General features: G+C 41.5%; 1 protein-coding gene across 1 annotated transcript; it reads right to left on the bottom strand.

The window, feature by feature from the left end:
• Positions 1 to 11006: 11006 nt before the first annotated feature.
• AMIGO2 (adhesion molecule with Ig like domain 2) lies at positions 11007 to 19473 on the bottom strand. Its single transcript, XM_063155166.1, has 2 exons — positions 19380 to 19473; positions 11007 to 12754 (listed from the first exon to the last, which is right to left on the bottom strand). The coding sequence occupies exon 2, from the start codon at positions 12679 to 12681 to the stop codon at positions 11116 to 11118; it is 1566 nt and encodes a 521-aa protein (XP_063011236.1). The 5' UTR covers positions 12682 to 12754; positions 19380 to 19473; the 3' UTR covers positions 11007 to 11115.
• Between the last annotated feature and the right edge of the window lie 787 nt (positions 19474 to 20260).

Below are 20260 nucleotides of genomic sequence, written 5' to 3'. Positions count from 1 at the left end.
TTCATGGGTTCAATTACACTTAACTTATCCAGACATTTTTAAACCTAATTTATCACTATTCTGGTCATGCTCCTATTTTCACATTAAATTCAATGTAGTTAAGTATCTGATCAGAAATTAATCTTTTTATGTGAAGACAATGAAGACTTCAGGACTCTGTGAATTGTCTGTTAGGTTATTAACCTTTACTTTGCCCTTCCTTTGCTTCTCATGTACTTATTTTACTTTGCATAATTTTGCTACCTTTGTGTTCCCAAAAAATGTTAACACCTTAACCTCTGAACTTTCTCCATTCCTATTAAAATCATATATAATTTTGTTACTTATTTCTACCTTTTGTATGACTCCTTTGATTTTAGGTTCTTAGGAAGGTCTTGAGCAGTTGTAATGCACTTTGCTCCTAATATTTTATCTCCTGTAAGTTTATCACTGTTTGATATAGCTCCTTCCATTCCTGACGTGTTTTATCTCTCAGATTACATATTTCAGAAACTCAAGTAACACTTCTTTTTACTGATCTCTAGGCTTCTCTCATTGTGCTTTCTTCTAAAATTTAGCTCACTTCTCTTCTAGCTTTAACAACCTCATTGATGTAGTGATTGCTGGTTTGTGGGTGACTAAATTAGAGGGTTTTGTTACGGAGATTCTTAAATTGGAAACAATGATAGAAAACTGAAGTGCCTTTGTGCTTCAGCTGCAAAACTTAAAATTGCTCACAGACACAGTATATTTATATATATTGTTCATGTAAAGATTACTGACAATCTCAGAGAATTTTTGAAACAGTCAAGAAACCCTGCTTTGAATATCAAAAGTCAATTTGGAATTCTGTCATAAATTGAATAATGTGTCTTATGTTGTCAGATCATGCCTGGATATTATTCACCTTTGCAGGTTGTAAAAGGCCTTCCATGTGCACATCACAACCCCATCACGGTCATGAGCAAGGCCCATGAGGCAGAGAGAGAGGAAAATAAAGGCAAAAGAGGTTGCATAGGGACAGTGTAGTTAAGTCTGGCTTATATTAATGAATTCATGTAGAAACTACATAAAAGCAAAATGTAAAGAAACCTCCAAAAAACTTCCAGATGCTGCCCTTATTTGAAGAAGGAAGTACAGTTGACAGAAAGCAAAGCCTAAACTCCAGTTGTGTCAGCAGATTAATGTCAGGAATATGCCAGTGTTACGCCATGGAGCAGTCAGTGATGACAATATTTTCTTAGCAATAAGAGGATTCAAATCCATACAGCCAAAATCAGCATTTCTCTGTCAGCCTGGAAAGGGCAGCTGGCATCCAATCTTCACTGGTGAGTAAGGCTCCTGTCTGGCTACTACAGCACACAGCTCAACTTCAAGGACTGGCTTCACATGTGAGTTTTTGGAGAACCTCTCAGCGTGAATACCACAGACAAGCACTTGTCACAACTGTGAACATGGCCTTTTGAAAATATTCAGAGCTAAACTCAAATGGTCCATTATGGCAACATTCCTGCATGTTAATGTATGCTAAAGGACATTAATCTCCCATTTATTTTCTTGTGTGGTCAAGTGCAGAGAAAAAGGCTTTCTGAAGCTCTAAATGATATTCTGGAGGAAAAGATCTCTCTTCAAGCTAAGCAGATGGCAGGAGGGTACAGAATGGGAGTTCTTGTATTAAAATGCAACAGCCACAGACAATGTATATTAATAAATACCTACCTGTAAATGCATTTGTTCCTTAAAGTACAATGCATGCTTACTGTCCTTCACAAAAACATGCAAAAAGAATCCAAGGTGTGGAAAGATCTTAATATGCTACAGGCTGCTATAATGCTTCCTGTCCCCAGAAATCAAAATGTTTTGCAGCTACCAATGAACTATGCCACAAAGATGCTGAGAGTCAGATTTTAAAGCAGACATTACCAAAATACCATTAGCACAGTATTCCACAGTGGTTATCAGTGATCAGGAATAGTAGCTTACAGCTTTCCTAGATGTACATTAAGCTCCTTTTTTAAGTCCTATAAGCCTGGTGAAACTCCTCTCATATACTCTGGGAAAAAGAATCTTTCCTTATCAGAAAGATAAGGCTAATCCTACTTTGCTGTATGTGAGTGTATTGGAATACCTGAAATGTGGTATCTGTACATTCTGTTGGCAGCATGCTGTTGGTCTAGAAGAGCTGTGTTTCTTCTGCCTTCCATGAGAACACAGCCTCCCAAAGTGGCTGTTCAGGAAACCATACAGAGCAACTGTCATCTTTAATGTTTAGTCTCCAGAGGTACACATGCATTTTCCCCTCTTACTGTGTCAGTTCTTCTCCTCCCACTACAAGGGTAAAATATTAATTGGCAAAGCTGACAGCAGTACACATACTCTGTTGCAAAGACATCTCTAAAGAAGAAAATGTTACATTTTGTCTTTAGGGCACAATTAAGTTAGTTACTTCATTTTCTGCAGAGGAAAAAATAAAAATCCTAAACACTCCTACTTCAATCCCAGTATTTCAGTATCTTTACAAGTGATGGCTTGGAGACAGTAAGGGAATCTACTCAAACCCACAAAAATGTACAGAAATTTCCAGGTCACTACTTCTCTGCCACTCTTAGAAATCAGTCCAGTTATCCACTGCTTCTTAGGGAAATCATGGATTAATATTATGTTCTACCTACTGGGAGCAGTGTGGCCTGAACTCATGATGGCAATTAAAGATAAGCAGAAAGTACTTTTCTGTCCATATGTATGATCTTATTTCTGGGATGAATGATCTGCATCTGCATTATTGAGACAACAGTTCTCTGTGCAGGAGGAAATTACTAAGGCAGTATGAAAATTTAATATATTTTCAAAAGTCTGAGCCCCTGTGAAGGTTCAGGTACTGCTTTTGTTTTTCACTTTTGACTTTCGACTTCTGTACATTATTTTCCCACCTTTACTCAAAGGGTAGCATCCTTCTTCTGGCAAAATCTTCTCACTGCAATGTTTCTATTTTTAACAAATTGCAGCCTGTGCTCTCCACAAAAGAAGCTCATTGCTTCTGGGCAGCAAGAAAACAGCACTCTTTGGAGGCCTTGTCTTCACTCTGCCTTTGAACAGTTTTGATAAGAAAAAGGGGCACCCTGCATGATACAGCAGGTGACACATCCACACAGATAATGAAAGCTAGTGTAGCCCTCAATTCCTCGGAGTAGGTGAGTACAAATTTTTCAAGTTATGCCTCACTGAGCAGAATCTGTAGGAAAGCTTCAGGAAATGTCCCCAAAACTCTGAGTTATGACCAGTGCCCATGGTATCTTGTATAGGTCTAATTGGGTACTATTGTATGTACTGCATAGGGGGAGATTTATGGGTATTTTGGAAGAATATGAAAATGACACAATAATGATAGAATAGCGTTATAACATTTTTATGCACCATAATGATGAGAATTTTAAACTTCCTTCCATCACTTTTCTTTATTATGAAGCAATTATAAATCACTATGGATGTGCCAAGTACACAGCACACTGATTCTTCTGGCATGCTTTCCAACAATTTCTCCCGGATTAATATAAAAGGAGGAGGGTCTGGCCATGCTGGAGAGTTGGCCATGTGCATTCTTATCACTCCCAGGCACTTAAATGAGGTGACAGACACATGACTGAGCTGGAAATTCTTCACAAGCAGTCCAGCCAACAGCACTTTGCAACAGCAATTTTCCACACAAAGCACCAATGAGAATTAGCTTTCTTTAATATGAAATTATATTGCCAAGAGCCACACTAACAACCCTATAATAAAATTCATGGTGAATAAGGGATGAAAATGTATCTCCTACACTGTTATAATGTAAATGTTTTCCTTGCCATGTGAAGGGAAGAGGCCTGTTTTCACACCTGGTATGAAGCAGGTGCTGTTGAAAGCCTTCTGACTCTGCGTTCAGTGTGAATGACTAGGTGGGACTGCTGAAAGACAAAACCTTACAGTGTTAAATGAAAAAAAAATACTATTTTCAGTAAATGCAGTGATTTCTGACATTCCACTGGATTTTTTAAATCTGTGATGGAAAGGAAATTTTAGAAAAATTATATGCCACATATGTAGCAACAATAATAACAGCAGGTCTAAATATACTTTTAAAATGTAAAATTATACACAGGACAGCAAAATCAACAAATTGGCGTATCTCTACAGAAAATATGGATCACAGAGACCATTCTCTGCAACATGATCATCCTGTTTAAATTATATGGGCTGATTATCCATGCTCGAAAATAAAAAGGGGAGGGGATACACATGCATTGAAAAATAGTTGCATTATCTTTTTATGGACAAGAAGGGAAACAGAAAAGAGAAAACACAATCCTTTCATCCTCAAATTACAAATCAGCTAGTAGAGTTGCAACAACAAATGTCACTCATTTGCATTCATGAAAGCAGTTTAAAAATGAGATTTTAAATTATTTCAGGCAATAGCTCAAATATATTAACTTTTGCTTAGCAAAACAAGGTCAGAGAAGCAAGTATATCCTCTGCTTTTGCAAGGGTGATTTGCAAAACACCTCCTTCAATGAGATCTAGCCTTGACTTATATATGTGAGTGATGAAAAGCTTTGTTTCTCTTCCACCAGTGTTTATACAGGCAGTGGTGGACTGCCTGGAAAAAGGCTCAAGATTTTGTTTGTTCTGAGTAAAAAAAAAATAAAATAAATATATATATGTATAACAAACCTAGTGGCTCTCTGATTCTGGTGTCAGGTAAAAAGAGCAAAGAGGACAAAAGTCAGATGTAGCCTGGTCTGAGGCTCTGTCTAGTACTATAAACCCTTCTGCTCTAAAGGCAAAAGGCTAATTGAGCTGCTCCAGGCAACAGCAGTGCTTATCAGAGCTGATTTATTTTGTGTCTATTATTGCCAACATCACCTCAGCTACCAGGGAAAGTGCTAGAAATCCTTTTGTTTCTGTGAAAGGACATCTTGTCTTATGCAAAGGTAGCACTTGCTGAGGCTCTCACATATCAGAGCCTCCAGCCCCTCTGGAGGGGTTGTCAAAAATTTGTTTGGATTGGATGAGCATTTTGAATTTAGGACTATTAACCCTTGAGGAAAGAAATTGGCAGTGTACCATATTATGCAGTTCTCAAGCAAACATTGTCACTCCCCCTCAACTGCTCTTTCCCTCTCCTGATGTCCCTGTCAGGAATATATACTGTAACAGTCTATTATGTTCCATGCAGAGTTCCAAAGTGCACATAAAAGTGCTGAGTTCAAAAAGGAATCTGTAGTAAGGCCTGAATGGGGATTGCAATTGAATTTGTTAAACTAATCTCATTGAAGAAAACATCTTCCCAATAGTCTAGGAAAGGTCTGTATGATGCAGTTTAACCTGGCTAGCAGATGGCTTTAACTTGCCTAGGAAATACAGTTGACTCCTGGCTGTCATGAGAATTCATATAGACTGGACAGCCTCCCTATATACCAGAGCCATTTTAGGCTAACAGAGGCTGTTTCACATCACTGATGGTTTCTATATCAATTTAGTTAAGTAGATGCAAGAAGTTTCAGGAATAGTCTTTCTCCTTTAAAAAAAACCTAAAATATGCCATTTTGAATTATTCAAATGAGACAGATAATATCAGTTAAATTAAAACAACCCACAGGTTTATGCCTGAATAATCTCATGTTTGATCAAAGAATACTTAAATCTACAACTAGCTTTTCCTGACATCTCAGTAATGTCAAGCTGATTACATACTTCTTGACCCTCCTTGCCTTCCCTACTAAATGTAGACTTCATTAGGAGAACTAAATGAGAAAATATTATTCCTGTTAATTACATTATTCTGCAAATGAAAGGAAAATACAAATTCATACAAGGAAAAGAATTCTCCTAATAAAATCAGAACATAAACCAGTAATTCAAAAGAAAAATATTTTATTCATTGCACCTGTTAGAAATTTCTTTGAAGTAAGGAAGAGAGGTAGAGTCCTTTTATCTATGACATGACCTCTTTGGGATACCCCTTGTTCAGAAACTATTAAAAATATTCTTATGATTTTTGTATGGATCACTTTCACTGCTTTATTACTGTCAGAACTCTCTATGTTAGTATACAGAACGTCCAAAACACCCATTAAATCTGTGCTTAGGAAGTAAGTGCTTGGTTTATTATTTTTTTAAATTTTAAACATGCACCCTCTGAAGACAAGAGCCAAGACATTAGCTGTCCTTTAAAATATCAAGTGAACTTTGGCTCAGATTATTTCCTGCCCTTATCCTCTTCAACCTCAAATTTCTTCTTTTATTCATATCTGAGCCTTACTGGACAAATGGAAAAAAGAGTAACAGAGGGGAAAAAAAATCCTTAAATATGCATTTTGTTTTTCTGTTAATGATTCAAGTACAGATTACCAGAAAGAGCAAAAAGAAAGTAAAATCTAAATTGCTAAATCTGTAAATTGAATGTGTATCCTAAGCTACTCCTTACCAATGCCAGGTCTCATGATTTAGAATCCACTTGAAAGTAGTTGTTTTAATTTATCAAATCAAATAATCCTTTACAGCAATTTTGCAGTTCATACAGAAATCATCTTCAGGAAGCCAGTCCTTAAGCTGAAAACTAGGAAGGAGGAGTCTGGAAAAGGTTCCTGCACCTGCTATGGCCAACTGGTGATGGCTCAGCCCTGGAGATGAGAACAGGAGTGTGTGCTGGGAGGGATGGCCAGTGGCTGCAGTCCAAAGGGGAGTGTCACTGCTGCATCACTTTTGAGATGACCACAACAGTGGGATTTGGCTCATAAAGGTTGGTTTGCTTTCATCCAGTTCAGAGATACGAGAGGTGCATAGGAATAAGCTGTAGACAAGCTATAAAAGTATTCCAAAGGAGGTTGATTTATTCTAGAGGGGAAAAATCATCTTGTGAAATCCTAATTAAAGTTCTTGGTTTATTTGCAATTTTGCCTCAGGGTTTTGGCTGTTGAGAAGAATGAGCTATATAATCTGTTAGTTCTCTGACACTCAAAAACTAGCAGTCCTTAGAAATCTGACTTTTTGAAGCAGTGATGCTGAGGAGACAGACACATTACTAACCTGGAGCACCACTTGCCTAGCAAGCAGGAGGTATCTTATGGGGATAAAGCACGTAGTACTGGCTAACATACCTAACTGCAGATTAAAGGTCACTGTCAGGAAAGCACTTTGGTTCACCCTCAGCTCCCAGCAGGGATGGCAGCTGCTCAGTGGATTTGAGGGGAAGTCAGATATTGTGTGTGTTGTTAGTGAGGTGCTCTGAGTCAGACACTGAATCTTACCACGGTCAGAAGAGATGACCAGCAAGCAGCTTTACCTGTCTCCTGCCACTACAGGTAGAGAACACAGGGACAGTGTGGTTGTGCTGTTGCTGCACTCTAGACTGACCTGAGAGGTTTCATGCTGGCTTTACATGACTTGTTTCCAACACACTCCACAAAAGCTGATGCCTGCAGGCATGTGTGGTACTGGAAACACACAGAGGCAAGGACATAATTTCCCAGAGCTGCCTGCAGACATTATCCTTATTTTTGATCCATGAGACAGCTGTAACCAATGTAATAGGCCCTTGAGTAGGAGAAAAGCGGCTTACCATCATTAAAGCAGTGGAGGACATAGATTCAAAGGAGCCTCCACAAAAAAGACAGTGTTAAAATAAAGCTTAGAGCTCTGCCTATGCCCTTGTATAGCAGAGTCTCAGGATCTGGAAAGAGGACAAGGGAGAGCAAAAGCACCTGGGGTCAGCAGAGCATGGTGGGGAATATCTCACTCCAGGCATCTTGCACAGGCAGCGAGTGACCCCATGCCCAGTCACAGAATTTTTGCCGGTAGCTGGGTACCTCTGCTTACTGCAAACCCATTTTAAGAGTGCGTCTGGACTGGTGCCAGAGCATTCAGCACCTCACAGAACTGCACTCTCTCTGCATTAAAAGTATCATTCAGCTTTTTTGTAGTTGCTGGAAGCATCAATGGGAAATCCAGGACACAGGTTAATGGGGAAGACATGGTTGTAAGACAGGTCTGTCAACAAAGCCTTTCCAGGAGATCAGACCCCAGTGGAGCTGCAGGTGAGGCATTGGGCAGCCACTGCTGCCCATGTGACAAGCAGGGTGCTGCAAGGCCCCAGAGCTGGATGGCAGCACCAGCTCCCTGCTCACAGCCCTGATGGGGCTCACACACACTGCTGTGGGAGGAGAGGAACTGATGAGCTGCAGTGGCTTTCCACAGCCTTCCAAGGGAAGAGGCGACTGGGGCTACAGACAAATATTCATTAATGATTAAAAATCTTCATTAAACTTAATTAAACCTACTGAACTCATGAGACTATGATAATGTAAAGAAGGAGCAAAAAAGCCACCTTTTTCAAATCTTTGTTTTTACCACCTTGTTCATACTCATGGTTTGAACTGTGAGCACTTTGAAGGAGTCAGTAAAATACAGACAGTTAATAGTCACAGTGAATATCTGCTGTTTAGATCAATGCTCAGCTTCTCCAGTCATCTGTCAGGATTACTCTGATCCCACAAATCCCCATGGTTTTGCTGCAGGGCAGCAGCCCTGTGGATGAAAGGCTGAATGATCTGTACCTTTTTTTGTTCAGGGCTACCACACAGATTTAACATGCTTGGTGAGTTTGACACGTGATACTTCCACTGCCCTGTGCTAGAAAAAGCAGTGGAGTTCACCTGCTCAGCTGCAGCTCTAAGGAGAAGTGTGCCAGCCTCCCAGCCAGCCTGACAACTGCCTGTTCCCTTTTCCTGCCCAATTTGGAACTGACCATCCGCGCTCTTGTGTAAACACTGAAATCTGGGTCAATCAACTTGATGTATGACAAGAGAGCGTAACATCTGCCCAGAGCTGTAACTGATCTGCACAAGTGTCTGCAGGGAGCTTGTCTCTCTGCCTCCCACCCTGCCCCACCACCATTTCAGCCCTTGGGCCCTGGGTCACCCATCATCTCCTTGCACAACACAGAGGACATCCACTCGCTCGCCAACCACACATGTGAAATAGTAGGAAATCACGCAGCTTAGTAAAACTGTAGGGGAAAAAAAGTCTTTGAGAAGGACACAATGTCAAACCTTTGCCACAGTGACAGATGACTCAACCTGATTTCAGCAAAGACACTGTTTTTTCATCCTACTTTATATGTAAAAATATAGATTTTGAGTTACTGCATATACACAGCTGAAAGAGGGAAAGAGCTTTATGAAGGGACACTGTCCTGCTTGACAGCAGAAGCTATTTTAAAATTTACACAGATAATGTAAAATAAAAGACCCAAACTTCTGTTCATCTTCCTCTCCTCAATATTTATTATCCTCTACCTAGAAAAATAATTTCCATTTTCCATTTCCCTGAATCTGAATTAATGTCTCCAGCTTTTTTATAATTCCACATACTTTGTACACAATACAGAGACACTGCTTCCTGAACTAATCTGTTTGTCAGATAGCTTGTCTTCAAACAATTAGCTACATCAGGATTTCTCCGTAGCAAATCAATATCTTTGGCTCAGCCAGATATAAGCTTTAGCATGTTGACACGCCTCTCAAAATAAATCACAAAAAATGGCAAGTGGCTGTTACAGTAAGCTGCTTGAAAATAAATTACGGTTGCCATACCATGTAGCCCTTTGATTCTGATTTTGTTTATCCTTTACCCTTTTAGTATATTCCCCCAAAATAGAATGAGACAGACATGCTCTATTTACTTGTCTTTGGTAAGCTGTAATTACTGAGAAATTGCTTTGAAGTTGCTACTTATCAATATGAGGAAGATTGGAAAAGTCCAGCCCAGCCTCAAGGTATACAAGCTTAAAAAAAAAAGGGGGGAGGGGTGGGGGTACATATAACAGAAAAAGAAAAAGCTAATAGAACAGAATGCTCATTACAATACATGCTCCATGCAACCCATATTACATAACAAGTCCAGGTCAGTTTTACCAGACTCATAAACTTTGACTGTGATACACGCAAGAAAACAAGCAGTATAATACAGACAAGGGCCAAGTCTAGGTACAATCTGTGTTTTCTGAATTCAGAGTGTGTAAAGTCTTTTATATTTAATGGATTTGTCCAAATACTGCATTTCCTCTTTTAAGAAAAAACTCTGGGGTCAAGTTTAATAAGGCTCCAGAAACTGTGTGCCACTGAAAAAAAAAAAAAAAATTCCCTGATTTCACACTTATCTTTGAAGAGAAGTCACTCACCCCTAAGATGAAGCAGAAGCCCTGATGATGGTGGCAGATTTATTTACCACATGTGATGCCAAGCATACAGTGAGCAGCAAAGGTTAAGACAATTGGTTATAATTAATCCAGTTATCACAGCTTAAAAAGTTACTGCTGATTTTTATGTCCTCATGCCTGACAACTTTCATTTTTTGACTGAGGCAACTGCAAAGGTAGCATATTAACTTTTACCCGTTTTCATTACATTAAACATTTATAAACAAATACAAACACATTTCACAAGTAATCTCATGACTATGTTTTGAATAAAATTATTACGATGCCCCTCATTTAATGTTTTCAAGCAATTATTTGCAAATACGTTATCAGCTGAAAGCCACAAACATTTACCCAGTGCTGCTAGGTGTTCTGGTGGCAAATTCAATCCTTTTGTGCCAAGCAGTCCAAGAAAAATCATGACTTTTTTCCTGTAGTGATTTTATGTAAAGATTTTATGAGGCTATGAAAGGAATAGCAGGAAGTCTGGACATTTTTCTCCTTACCCATAAGCTGCTTCTGTGCATACTTCAGAAGAGCTGAGTTATCAGCATGAATGGGTGTTGCATAGGGGTCAGCCTCTGCCTCTGCAGAGTCAGCTGTATGCACTGGAAGTGTCTCTAAACATGCATGAGAAATTGCTGTGTATGGACCAGAGAGTAAAACTGAGGCTGAGCTTGCATTAAAACCATTCACAGTAATGACAAGCTCTTTGCTTTTCCCGAACGAGCTATCCCTGCTGCATGGCCCGTACAGAGAGGAGACGCAGTTCAAGGACTGACAAAATATACCTTTTTTTAAAACATTTAATCTCTTTTTATTTGTTTGTCCTGATGGTTTGCTACAGGCAAAGGAGGTATTCAGAAATGGAACTGCATGATACAAACACAGGCAGCAAACTAAGCTGGCGGCATGAAAGGTGTATCTGAGAACACAGAGTTGACAGAGTCAGAGTCGGATTTTGTTCGAGTAGTTTTTAAAATGCTCTCTGTAATGACACTGTCATTGGGGAACAGTTTTACTTTCCCATTCTGACTCTGTTTTGGTTCGTGCACGGGTTCCAGGAAAACCACCCGTTTACCGGTGCTGGCCTTCTTCTCGTCGGCTGGCAGCTCCTGCGGCAGTGCGGAATTCAGTATGGACGGGTGGGCACTGCTTTGGTTCAGCTTCCTCTTCCTCTTTTTTGCCTTACATTGACATGGGCAGGGGGTCAGATAGAGATACAGCAGCACTAAAATAATACTGGCCACACAGGCAGCAAGGGTGGTAAAAGCTGTATTAAATGCTTCATGAGCGTGGGACCTGTTCGCTGTGAAATTGCTAACATTTATTCTGACCTCTACGGTTTCATTTAATAGTCTTTTCTTATTTATTGCAATGCAGGAATACAGCCCTGAGTTCTCTAGCTGGGCATCTGTTATCTCCAGGCTGCCATTAGGAAACACCTTGAAGTTATCGGTGTCCCTGTCTGGCTCCAGCAATCTATTGTCTGGGCTAACCCATACAAACTGCGTGCCCATATCGCTGATTCTGCTGTCACAGTGTACTATCAGCCTGTCACCAACCTGGGCATCATGAATAAACCCAAAGGCTTGGAAAGAGCTGTTGACGGTACTTTCAGAGCAATTCATACCGCTGTCGTGCAGTAAAGGCAGTGCATTATGATCTCTTGGGTCTGACTGCAACAAACAGCTGTACTCATTTTTGAAGTCCACGACTGAGCTGAAATGCCTTTGATACCAGAAGACTAGCATGGAGTATAGGACACAGTCACAATAGAATGGGTTGCCATGAAGATAAATTCCACTAAGTTGTTTGGCTGGCACTGAACTCAGGCGCTGAACAGGCATCGTCTGGATGTGATTAAAGGAAATGTCCAGCAACACAAGGTCTGTCAGTTTATATTTTCCAACATATAAGTCCAGTGGGAAATGCGAGACCAAGTTGTAGCTTAGGTACAGTTTCTGTAATTTGTACAATCCTCCAAAGGCTAAGGACTCGATCTGTGTTATTTGATTGTTGTACAGCAGGAGAACTTCCAACTCCTTTAGCTCCTGAAACACAGGGCTGCCCAGCGTTTTCAGGCTGTTGGATGACAAGTCCAGATACTTCAGATTTGGAGTTGTGGAAAAGCTTCCAGTGCTAATGCTGCTAATGCTATTATGATTGACTATTAAAGTGTTCAGTTTCTCAGACAGCACTGGGACCCATTCAGGCTCCAAAATCCCAATTCTGTTATAACTCAGATCCAGCCTTTTCATACATTTATAAAGATTTCCTGGCACTCGAGTGAGGTTCTTATTAGTGCAGCTGATGATATCACTGGCACAGATGCAGGCTGCTGGACACATCCCTGGGGCACTGCCACAAACACTCACAGTGAACACCAAGAGGCATACGAGTCCTCTGCAGCTCGCTCTAACAACTCCAAGTCGAGTAGGAAGTGTCCACCAGTTTAAAGACATTGTCACTGTCTTTTAGCTGTCTCCCAGTGCTCCTTGCCACAGATGACTTGTGCAGTTAGCTTTGCACTCGTTGCTGTCAAAAGAGGGATACACAGGTACAGCACGTTAACATTTACCATTCACACCCTGCATGATTTCTTATGGCTTTTGAAAAATACAGGGAATTAATCCTTAGGGTTTCATACAATTAATGGTATAATCTAGTTCTAAGGTGATGTAAACTTAACATCGTTGTTTTATGTAAACATGAAATTCTGCATTCATGTGTCAATGTATACACTTTAGATACAGTATTTTTTGTCTTCAAAAAGAATGCAACTATTCTTCAGTCGACAAAGTAATGCAATTTCTGACAGTTCATTTAAAAAAAAATTGGAAATGTTCCTCTGTGGAGCATGACTTGGCAACGGCAACCCCTACCTGTTTCCAAACCAACAGAGATAGAATTCCCAGAAGAAAGAAAAAGCCTCATCCTAAAATGTTTTTTTTCTTGTCAAGTGGGAAGCAGTTATAACATGCTTTTCTTTATAATCAGAAAATGTCACACATTTTCAAGCAAAGAATTTTCTCAGCCTTTCTAGCTTTAAATGTCATATGAATTTCTTTCCTTTCTTTTCTTTTAATTTAGTAACCTATGGTTCAGGTAGCAACAGCCTATTTTGAAAGTTATTAAAGTTGTTCAATAACAATATTTTGTATTCTGTTTCTTTTACCTTTGCCAGTACAAGTAATGAGGAAGAAATCTATGAAGTCCTTACCTCAGGCATAAGTTTTGGGACCATTCAGTAAGGATGAGTCAGCTCTTTCTCAAAACATAGTAAAGAAAAAATTATTTTGCTCGTATGTAGATATAAAAACCCCAACCATACTATTTTCAGAGTATTTCAGAGAATATTTTACAGTCAGTATTGTTTGAAACAGGGATGTAAGATTTGGCACAGTAGAGATTCTGTGCTAAGGGTTACGCTTTTTACCATCTTCTGAGAAAATGTAGACATACATAGCAGAGGAATAAACATTTCTGTTGATTCTTGCTCTCCCTGGTACCTGTTTAGAGTTTTCCAGTAAATTCACAGGTGAGCTCATCTGCATTGATTATTGTCACCCCTTCAAACTTCATATGTGGTATTCAGCCCCCACGTTATTATCCTCAAACTCATTTCTCCAGTCTCACCCACATGTTGGAGCAGCATCTGAGCAGGGCAAACCCTGCAATGTCTGCTCTGCACTGCTGATAGTGGCTGTGGCCAGGAGCCTCTGGACAGTGGGATGAGGAAAAAGAAGCAGGCTCAGATGGAAAGGAGGAAAATAAAAGAAGAATATTCTCTGATGATGCAAGATGGATGAAGAAAAGATGAGTTTGAGGGCAAAAAAATTTAAATCAAGACCTACACAGTGGAGGGCAGCAGGGCAGAGGGGTAGTGAAAGAAGGGGAGAGAAAGAAGGGTAAGAGACACATAGCGAAGGAAAAGCAAAACCAGGGGAGGTGGGTGCTAATGGAGCATCATCACTGTCACTAAAGAAACTGAGGAGGAGGTAGTCTGGGGATGCAGAAGTCAGTTAAGGCATATGAGACTGGAAAAACAGATGAGAAGGGTGTAAAGAGAAAGAAGAGGTCTAAGCAGAAGACAAACAAGAGTTTCAGGAGGTAAAACTTAGAGCACATCTCTCCAGGGAATTTACATCTGCCACTTAAGAACCTAAGACTACCGATGCAATTAATTAATATATGCAAAAAGCAAAAAATTTCACTCCTCCTCAGTTCTTTATTCCCCTCTTCTGTAACCCTCTGCCAATCTGTCAGGCTGCTGTCTTCAGCTGACAAATCTACTCCTAAGTCAAGTGGCAGAAGATGTGCTATGAAACTAAAGAGCTGAATTATCTAATGACCCACTAAAAGAAGAAATATGAAGGCAGCATGGGAGAATGGGACATTTCACTTTTCACAAGAACTTATATATGCATTGGCTTTGTTTGAATTCCAAAAAAAAAAAAAAAAAAAAGGAAAAAACATTAAGAGAATTGCAAGACTGCCAAGTCAACTGTTCAAAACTGAAGTGTCAGAATTACATTTTTCTTTCTATTTTAGATTTTATATACAGTCCTTGGTTACAGGATTGTTCAATGTTCCCCCAAACCTTTCCTGACACTGTGGAGGAAGAACAGGGAAAAGAATGGGTGATTACATCAAGAGCTTGATAAATCCTTATCCCTGAGAACTGCAGCTGCCCTAGCCTTTGCCACAAAATTCCTGTGAGATCAGGCAAACTATGTGAACTGGTGACTACTACAAAATAATGAACATATTATAGCCACCAGCTTGGCACTTATAAAATAAGGAACCTCTGCATGTTAAATTTGGGAAGGACTGATCTGAGAAATGCTGAGATGAGGGTCAAAATGCTGTGACTCTGTCTGGCACTTCTGATTGCACAGGGATACCTTGTTTATACAAGGGATACACTAACATGGTTTTAGCTATAGAAATATTGTAAAAAAAAAATTGATTGGTTTGAATTAAAGTTTAATACCAGGATTCATAAACTCTTCTAGGCTCTTAAATCCTGAACCTTCTAACTGCATGGGGTTTTCAATGGAAAGTTAGGAATTCAAAGCAGTATTTTTTAATCAGTCCTAAGCTCCTTACTTGTTTTTGCTAGTTAGGTAGTCTACAGCAACAATTAATAGATACAAGTTCTTGAAGAGGGTGAAGCATTAGAGAAACTGCCATCAAAAATAATTATGTACCACAGTGTGAATTTGTATGGTATACAGACATAAGGAACAATGCAAAAACCCTGGCAGATGAAAAAGGTATTTAGTAATTGCTCATTTAGTTAGTCTACTGCATGAAACAAGGTATCTGAAATCTACATTACCATAAAACCGTGCACCTGAAGACTGGATTATAAAGCATCCACAAAACAGGAGATGAACAGCTGCTGCAAAGGTTGCCTTTCCCACTAATGTGTGAATGCCTGATTCTGCAAGCTATGCAGCCTAATTTTTAATGTAACTGCACTTGCAACAAGTGAATGGCACTTAAAAAAATCATTTCCCATGCTGAAAATAACTGTGATCCTGGAGATACTCTGAATGGGATGTACTGGATCAATGCTCAGGTTTGTAAGGGTTACCAAATTTAATACACTAGGTAACCTTGCATGTTTGCTTCTGTCCATGCCTACAATTATCTCATCAGAAACGCCAAGCTAGTCTGCAACCAAATCCCATGGGAAGACACAGATCAGTCACTGGTGCACATCAGCATAATACCTTTCAGTTCTAAGGAGTAAAAACAGTTTGCAAGGTCTAAAAACTGGATTGTTCATTTTCAAAGCTCACTGGAGTAGCAAAATGAAAACTGTTCCAGATAACTTGACTTGTCTGTGTGGGCAAATCCAGATTACAGAAATCCTAAACATACCACAGAACACACAAGAATATTTAGAGTACTCTGATGAGCAGTTCCTTTCCATGGCCAACACACAGTGTAGCGCCTACATTCCCAACAGGTTCTTTGCTCTTTTGGAGAGAAGGAATTTGAGCTGCACCCTGCTCTTCAACCTGTGTTCCCCATATCTACTGCACAAACTACCCAGGATGCTCTGCAAAGCCAAGAATGTTTAACATAAATATTTATACGGTATGTGATCATTTGAACTTACTCAAAATGCCTGCATAAACATTTCTGGGTTGTAATGTGTTAAGTGGCAAGAAGAACAAAGCCAGCAACAAGCCCTATATTAAAAAATCTGGCATTTTGTTTCATCCCAGGAGCACTACTTCAGGTCTTAGAGAAGACTTTATTTTACAAATTTCAATATTGCGTATTTTCTCAAGAGAGATATTGTTATTGAATACTATTAGCTAATGTGTGCCAACAGACTTTGGCCAAGCACCTCACCAATATTTCTGAATGAGCAGGGTAGATACCTTTTCTGATTATAGTAAAGTGAAGGACATGGCTGGGAGTTTTGTTCTTGAATTCTGTTCAAAGAAATAATTCTTTTGTGATGTTAAAATGCAATATTTTAAGTTCAGTGCCAAAACCACATTACTCCCTGAGATTATTTATCTGAACAGTAATGGTGCACATGCTTCTCAACTCTTCAAGAAAGGTGGGACATATCCTGCTATCATAAGGAAAATCCTCTGTGGTCAGAAACAGCAAAATTGACTACAACCAATCACATTCAAGAGAAGCTAAGGATTCAGTTCTTGTTTTGAACTTTTTAATGTGTTTGTTCCTGTCTTTTGTTTATTTCTGAGGGGGTTGTTTGTTGCTTTGTTTTTAAAAGTAATGAGCACTCAGACCTAGGAAAAGGGGGCTGCTGGGCAACATACAGTCTCAACATCAGTTACCACCTGAAGATCAACTAATGTCCTAAATACTCCTTTCTCCTTCTTCTGGGCTCTCTCTCTCACTAATGTGACATTAGTAATATCTACAGCAGTTTTCTTATCCTCTGTAAGTACCTTCAGGCTTATTGCTGTTTCTCCAATGGAATCTGTATACCAAACTACCTCTCCCAGTTCATTTGAGACCTTGCTAAAAATCCTTATGTAGCACATCTGTTAATTTAAGAGTGAATTGGACTGGAATTCACAATTCACTGGAATGATATTTTGCAAACACTACTATTAGTCCTTTCACTGTTAAAAAAAATTGGATTGGTAGATGTCATTCTTACTGTAAAGCATTTTCCAGTACATTGGTGATGCAAACAGTCCACATCTGGCTGGTACTTTCTGCACAGTGAAAATGCAAGTATTTGCACACAATCCTGCTGCCTGCTGTACTACTGCAGGAATAGTGCTGAGCCTCTAAGAGATCAAGCACTTGAAAACATTAAAGACCTCTGTTGATCCTCCAGAAGGTTCACACCATTTCTACATGCCCTACCTCCTTCCCTTGCACCACATCTCCTGTGATTGTCTTCTCTTGAGGCTTGCTCCAATCTCAGCAGCCCACAAGACAATAATACATCTCTGCACCTCTCACTGACTTCTGATGTTCACACAGGTGCTCTCCCCTATATCAGTTTACATATCAGATGAATTAGGGCTGTACTAATCCTAACAATACATGAAATAAATGTAAAAAAAAATGATGGCTTGGGTGTTTGTTTTCTCACAGCTCTATTTTTTTTTCTGGCATGACATTTGACAAAGGTTCCTCATGAACTCAGAAGTCAAAGTGGTTTTTAGAATGGGGTTTTATTAAATGATAACAACAACATTATACAAGTATAATTATTCATGCTTTTAGTCCCAACTTTATGAATCCTGTCCAAGTACATGATAAAGCCATTAATTACATACAGACTAATGGCACCCTATGCAATTAGTATTTTTAAAAGTTACATTTTTAAGGAAGGTCTGCATAAACTCGCATTCCTTGTGTGTGTGTGATACTGTCAGAGGAAATATTCGGCCACCTCGCCTCAGTCTCCAGGCTCTACTCTGCCTTTATCACTCCTGAGTGGAAAAGGCACTCTGCATCAAATCTTCCTGACAGCTGCGCTCAGCATCTCTGACTCAACAGACACAGATTACCCAAACATCGTAATCCATGAGATTTAGTGACATGATGGATTGAACAGCAAAGACTGTTGGTGAGCTACATCTGGGAGGCGTCTTGATACACTGGACTAAATCCCTGAGCCGGGCTACACTGTGCTTGCTGCAGGACCTAACAGTGATGAAAAAAACAGCTTTACATCATATTTGCAGCAAGCTGATCCTGAGATCAGCAAGGCAAATGGAGTGCTCCCTCCAGCCAGCATCTGGCTAGACCTCAATCGTGCTGAATTAGAGATTAATTTGTCCAAGTAACCTTAGCCAGATAAAATGATCATCTCCCACTAATCCCTCACTAAAGACTGAATTTCCTTGAAGAGATAGTTTTTCTTAAAACACGGTAACTCGATTGTCTTAAAGAAAACTGAGACACAGAAGAACAACTGGGTGATGCACAACAGAGCCTCGGTTGGACTAATCAACAGTCTCTTTACAGCAGTACCAGCTATGTAAGTCAACATCTCTGCACCTCTTATCCCTCTGACAGGGTACAAGGGAAATACACATCACTGAAACAACAAATTCATCCCTTTTGCCATGCTACTTTGTAAATCAAGCTGCAACGAAGCTTCAACCTTGCAAATTACTTCAGTTGCTAAGGAGATCAGCAAATTATTAAGAAAAAATGCAATGATAAGTGGCAGTGCCTATTACAGTGTCAGCAACCAGTCTCCAAGCAATGTCAGATCTTACGAAAGTTTAGTTGCCAGCGAAGGATCCTCACCGCCTCCAAAAAATTATCTGAGGGCTAAACTTCACAGAAACCCCCTTGCATACGATTTGGGGGGAGTCTCCTGCCAATCTCACGGCGGGGACTGTCCGCTGCAGCCCCAGATTCCTACCGGGAGTCGGCGGAGGGCAAAGTTTCGGAGAGCCCAGCCACCGAAGAGGCTAAAGCGGCATCGGACCGGGGGCACCCACAACCATTCCGAGGGGTCTCTGCCCGGCTTCCCCGGGCAGGCGCGGCCGCTGCCGCCGTTCCGTGGCGGAGGCAGGCACCGGCTCGCTCCGCCCGCGGCCCCTCTCAGCCCCGAGTCCAGCCCCTCCGGACCCTGTCCCCGCCATCGCGCCTACCGGGGGGATGTCTGCTCCGCCACCCCGCCGGGCAGCGTTACCTGGAGCTTCCGATGGCCGCCTCATGTCCGGGGAGCGCGATGCCGGCCCCGCCGCCGCCTGCAGCCCCTGCCCCGCATGCCGCGCTCCGCCGGGCTCCGGGGGAAGTTGCGGGACGCGGGAGCGCGGCAGCGGCTCCGCTGCGCTCCCCCGCTGCCCCCGGGAACGGAGCTGAGGCCCGGAGCTCGGCACCGGCGGAGCGGGGAAGGCGGGAGACTCCCAGCCACAGCGGCGACACAGCGGGTTTTATCCCCTCCTGCCTACGCCCTCCCGCTCTCCCCAGCCGCGCAGCACCCGGCCCGACTCCGCGCCGCTCGCCCCGACGCCCTCCCGGGAGCTTCGGCGGCAGCGGGACGGAGCCGTCGGTGCCCGGGGGAGGGAGGAGCGCCCCGGTGCCCCCGCCCCGCCCGGGGCCGCCCCGCTCCGCCCCGCTCCGCCGCCCGGGCGGGCTCTGCCCTGCGCTGAGCCCCGCACGGCCCGCCCGCAGCGGGGGCACAGAGCCGGGGAAGCCCCGGCCTCGGGGGCTGCTCGATAGAAATGCACCGAAACTGAGCCCCGCACGGCCCGCCCGCAGCGGGGGCAGAGCGCCCGGGAAGCCCCGGCCTCGGGGGCTGCTCGATAGAAATGCACCGAAACTCCCCCCGTGCGGAGATGGAACCGCGGGTGCTCCTAAGGCGCGGGTAAATGTAAAAGGCATTGTGCTAGCGCTTAGAAATCCTCCTCCCGTTCATTAAATGGTCCAACCCCACGGAAGGTCCGTGTTAAACTAGGCTTTGATCAGAGCAGAGGAGTCTATCAAATGATAAAAGGAGTTATCTAAAATTAATTGCCATGTAGGGGGATTCTCTTGACCATGGAATCTGTGGGAGAACTGCTGCAAGTC

The sequence above is a fragment of the Melospiza melodia genome, chromosome 4, assembly GCF_035770615.1.
Source record: "Melospiza melodia melodia isolate bMelMel2 chromosome 4, bMelMel2.pri, whole genome shotgun sequence".
Lineage (NCBI taxonomy): Eukaryota > Metazoa > Chordata > Aves > Passeriformes > Passerellidae > Melospiza > Melospiza melodia.
The sequence above is the reverse complement of the archived record's forward strand: the minus strand, read 5'-3'. Positions and strand labels throughout refer to the sequence as shown.